The 5,119-nt window shown below is 35.1% G+C and overlaps 1 protein-coding gene across 1 annotated transcript in view; it reads left to right on the forward strand.

The window, feature by feature from the left end:
• Positions 1-3,577, forward strand: part of TBC1D8B (TBC1 domain family member 8B) — a 122,637-nt gene extending 119,060 nt beyond the window's left edge. The window contains exons 20-21 of the mRNA XM_007952407.2: positions 1,633-1,730; positions 3,179-3,577. Of these exons, the coding sequence (XP_007950598.1) occupies positions 1,633-1,730; positions 3,179-3,577 (497 nt within the window). The remainder of the gene's footprint in view (positions 1-1,632; positions 1,731-3,178) is intronic.
• Positions 3,578-5,119: the final 1,542 nt, after the last annotated feature.

Below are 5,119 nucleotides of genomic sequence, written 5' to 3' on the forward strand. Positions count from 1 at the left end.
GCTGGGTCAAATGGTATTTCTAATTCCAACTATTGAAGGAATCACCATATTGCTTTCCACAATGGTTGTACCATTTTACAGTCCCACCAGCAGTGTATGAGAGTCCCAATCTCTCCACAACATCGCCAGCATTTGTTATTTTCTGTCTTGTTGAACTTTGCTAAGGACTAAGGTATTTTCAAGCCATGGTATTTTTAGTCGCCTTGCATAATGTGAAAGTTGGACAATGAATAAGGAAGTCTGAAGACGAATCGGTGCCTTTGAATTATGGTGTTGGCAAAGAATATTGGATGAACTGGCAGAAGAACAAACAAATCTGTCTTTGAAGAAGTAGAGCCAGAATGCTCCTTAGAAGCAAGAATGACAAGCCTTCATCTTGTATACTTTGGACATATTATCAGGAGGGACTAACTAGTCTCGGGAGAAGGATATCATGTTTGGTCAAGTAGAGAGTCAGTGAAAAATAGGAAGACCCTCACTGAGATGGATTGACACTGTGGCTGCCACAATGGGCTGCAACACAGCGCTGATTGTGAGGACGGTGCAGGAGCAGGCGTGTTTGGTCACATAGGGTCACTATGAGTTAGAATCAACTCAACAACACCTAACAACAACTATAATTATTGCAATAACTAGCCCTGAATTAATGGACATATAGGTTGTTTCCAGTTTTTGTTATTGCAAATGATATTGCAACAAACATTTTTATACATATATTTTAGGATACTTTAACAAATTTGTCTTTAGGACAGTATAGATGCATAGAACTGTACGAATGCTGTGCCAAACGTATGTGTATTTAATATTTTGATAGAGGCTGTCAAATTACTCTCCTCAAGCCTGTTATTATTTTATTTTTTTTAGTAAGATTAGTTAAAAAAATAATTGCTGTCTTCAAAGCTTTGAGTTTCTTTTATGGTGGTAGAAAATTTGGCAATAGATATTATGATGGTTGTACAACATAATTAATGTCACTAAATTGTACCTGTGAAAAACATTAAATTGGCAAATGTTATGTTATATGTATTTTTAGAACAATAAAATAATAGCAGAAAAGAAAAAAACTAATTGCCAAGGATTTATTTAAATATTATAGATTCCCTAGGTCATTCAATATCTCTGCCCCATTTTCCAAGGGATCCTAAAAAATTACTAATAAATCGACACCAAAAGCATCTTGATTTAATCCTTTTAAGGAATAAGTAAGTGATAAGTACTGTTTGGAATTTTTGAAAAAGCCACCGTAAACCACTGAGGTATCTGAATATTAAGAACATAATATACAAACTGTTTTTAACTTAGTACTCATGCATGAGAAACGTCTGCATCTAATTTGCATGCCAAGGCTTGATGTGCTGTGTTAGTCTAAATGCATCCTTCCTCTCTCCACACATTATCTCTGTTCCCAACATTGCCAAAGTAAAAGTCTTAGTCTAAATGGAAATGGAGAAAGTATTCCAGGAGCCACTTGGTGAACTAAAAGGTAAATCCAGATTGTTGACTAGATTTTTTTTTAAAACATAGACTCTTATATGTCAGTGAGATTTTTATTCAATCATAATTATTCTTTTTGAGATTTGGGAAAATGTAGTGGGCTGTTTATTATGGAATTATTTTATTTCCTTCATTTAGGCAAAGGCAAAGTTGATATTCAAGCATATCTAAATCAATGGCAAGAGGAGCTTTTCAAAAAAGAAGAAAACATTAAGAATTTACCAAGAATGAATCAGGTATAGTATTTTCAAAGAGAAAATTTAGGTTCTCGATTTTGGTATGAATTTGGGTGCATTCAACTCTACAGTTGCTAACATGCTATTACGAAAATAGTTAAATAACCTGTATGTTATCTCTGTACCTTTCAGGTAAGCACTGAAGAGTAAGAACACATTTTTGAATATTTTTTTATTGTAAACACTTAAATGTCTTAATGTTTCAGGACAATTGCTCTGTTGTGAACATTTATACACAAGATGTATGGTAACATGTATTTCAGTGCCTTCTTTTCCAGCTTTATTGGAAATGTTCATTCATTCAGTAAACAGTTTTAGGGACTACAAGTTGCCAAGCTCAAAGATAGTTACTGGGAATACAAAATTATTAAGATGGGTCCAGCCCTGGTTCCTAATGAGCTCGTATTTGCACCTGTTCAGACAATAGAATTCTAAATTCATCTATTTCTTACACATTATCTAGTCAGTCTATGTTCTTATATTTTTAATTTAAAATCTGGTCTGCACAGATACTGTGTGTCCCCAAAACTTTACCAAAATGAGAAGTACCAAACAACTTAGTATTTGTCTATGGACTAGGTAATGTAACAGTTGAATAAGTGCTTTGTAAAATGAGTCACTATATTTATTTCTTGATTATTATGAATGAACAGTATTATAGCCTAAGGAAGAAAGGGAAATAAAAGTTAAGAGTTTGTTATCATAATTTTTTTTACTATAAAATATATTCTTTATATTTGTTGTTCATTTACAGGTAACTTTTCCAATGGGATGATTGACTTATTAGGATTCTTTTGTGTTAGAATTGCTTTTTTAGGTTGACAAAATGTCACACATATCTCTATTAGAAATGTCTGTGGATTATCTAAGGGCAATTAGTAGACACACCAGTTTATCTTGCCACTCGGGCCCCACTTCAGCCTGTAAAGAAGAACAGCCTCAAACGGGCTCCTTAGATCTACCTGCACTGTTAGATATGTCCCAGAAATCTCTCTTCCCTTCCAGTAGTCCTAGCTGAACTGCCCACTTCAAGCCCTTTGTTGAGATTAGGTGGAAATCATTCTTCATCCTTTCAGTATGTTTGCTTAATGAACGAATGACGGTACATGTAGGGAAATATGAGAATGGGACTAATTAAAAGTACCACTTAACATTGAAGTAATGCTGGCAGGTAACCTCACCAGGAGTTCATCATACTGTTGTGCAATCAATGAGAGCACTTACATGAAATTTTCTTCCATGGCTCGTATCAGTCTTTCTAGAACTAAGATATATTTGGGGATTAATCATAAATTCTTATGGCTTCCAGTACAAATTCAATAAATTCAATACAAATTCAATAAAGGAGACTATTCACTTTTTTTTTTTTTTACTATTCACTTTTAAGGTGTCTTCATATTTGCTAAATCTAATAATCAAATGTGATATTTCCAACTTGTGTCTTCTAGTCACAATTTATTCAGTTTTCAAAAACCCTATATAACTTATTCCACGGGGACCCTGAAGAAGAGTCATTGTATCAAGCCATTGCTGTTGTAACCAGACTGTTACTCAAGATGGAAGAGGTTGGAAGGAAACTGCATAGCCCTACGTCATCAGCCAAAGGATTCTCTGGGACTGTCTGTGCTTCTGGAGGACCCAGTGAGGCGACAGCAGAGAGCCACTCGATGGAGAAAGATCCCTCCTCTCTCAAGGAAGAACCTCAATGGTCATTCGCATTTGAACAGATTCTTGCATCTTTGTTGAATGAACCTGCATTGGTGAGGTTTTTTGAGAAACCCATAGATGTAAAAGCCAAGCTAGAAAATGCAAAAACCTCTCAGTTAAGGTCTAGAACCAAGATGTAAATCTCTTCACAGGAATCATAGACAAGATTAATCAAGATTCTTGAAGCTATCAGCTTGATTCCTGGGAGTGTGGCTTGGGGATTTAGCTTTATCTTGTTACCAGTGTATTTGAAGGAGGGAAGAAAAAAGAGAAAATTCTGAAGCACAGTAATTCTTTCCTTTGTGATCTCAAATTTTGATATTGTCAAATACAAATCTTTTTCTATTTCATAAGATACAATGTCAGGGGACTGTGCTAAATGTTACCACCAGAGGGCAGCAGCTCATCACTTTTAGTAAGGAAATTACTAGATTGTGCTGCTCTTTACATATGAATTAGTGATGATTTTCAAAAGATGGTATTGTGTTTGAGTATTAGTGATGGTGATGTGTCAGATACATAAACCTACTTTCCACATTGTGTCAGATCTATGGCAATGCTTTAAAAAACTGGGCTCTGAGATCTACAGCCTATTTGAAGCCCTGTTTTCAAGTCATCTAATTGAAATATTGTTAATATTTTAAGTTAATCTCATTCTGTCTTCTAATAATAATTTTTTTAGTAGCTTCTGTATCCTCCCTGCCTGAGGGGTTCAGATGCTGCTGGCTTCCACTTCTATCTCTGTTATTGATTTAAAAAGATACAAGATACTCTAAACTCTGGGCTGATATAAAGAAAAATAGTATTAGATTTGTATGTAAGCCCATTTAGAAGGGTTACGAAACCATTTTATTAACTCTGTGTATCTCTCATTAGACTGAGAAATGACGACATTCTTCTGAGCATTGCTTTTTTGTGGCATGTCTCAGAGTAGCTTGGGACTGCTTTGGTTCTAGCTTTAGATAATTGGATTTTCAACACTCATGTTTCAAGTTACATAAAGAGTAATTACACTAAGACTGAATTACTGTATTTGTCTGGCAAGTTCATAAAGTATACTTGTGTACAGTGATTGTCAAGATAACATAGAGAAACCTAAAAAATGTTGACTCCCTCATTTAGATATGTAATCTCTGTATGATGCCACTTGTAGCTTGTATTCAGTCATTACAGTGAAAATCACTTAGAGATAATGGGCTTTGTTAGCACTTAACAACAAAACAAACAAACCAATCCACAAGTGTCCTATCTTTCCTGCTGTCTCTGACAAGAGCAATTTATTAAACAATTGATTTAGAAAATTGAGGGGAAAACTCATTCATTGGAATTATCTTTGCAAAAAACTTTGGTTTTAAGCCCTTTCACTTTTCTAAATGTGGAACAATGAAAGGGCAAACATCCCTGCAAGGGAGTAACCCAGGAGGTCTCCCTTCCTGGGAGGGAATCCGTGCAGTCAGCCTTCAGGAAAGTCCACTGTGAAAAAGGCCTAATACAGAAGGCTTCATCACCGTAGAATTTATTTCTTTTTTTTCAGAGAGTTTCAAGAATTTTCAAGTTAACCATTAAATTGGGCATGGCCAAATACTTCCTTAGTAGTGTCTTTAAAATAATTTGTTAACCTTGTCTTTTCAAGGGAAGTGCCATTTAAAGAGATGTTGTTGTTGTTGTTGTTGTTATGTGCC

This window comes from Orycteropus afer, unplaced genomic scaffold (assembly GCF_000298275.1).
Source record: "Orycteropus afer afer isolate SDZICR_OR568_19922 unplaced genomic scaffold, OryAfe1.0 scaffold00336, whole genome shotgun sequence".
Lineage (NCBI taxonomy): Eukaryota > Metazoa > Chordata > Mammalia > Tubulidentata > Orycteropodidae > Orycteropus > Orycteropus afer.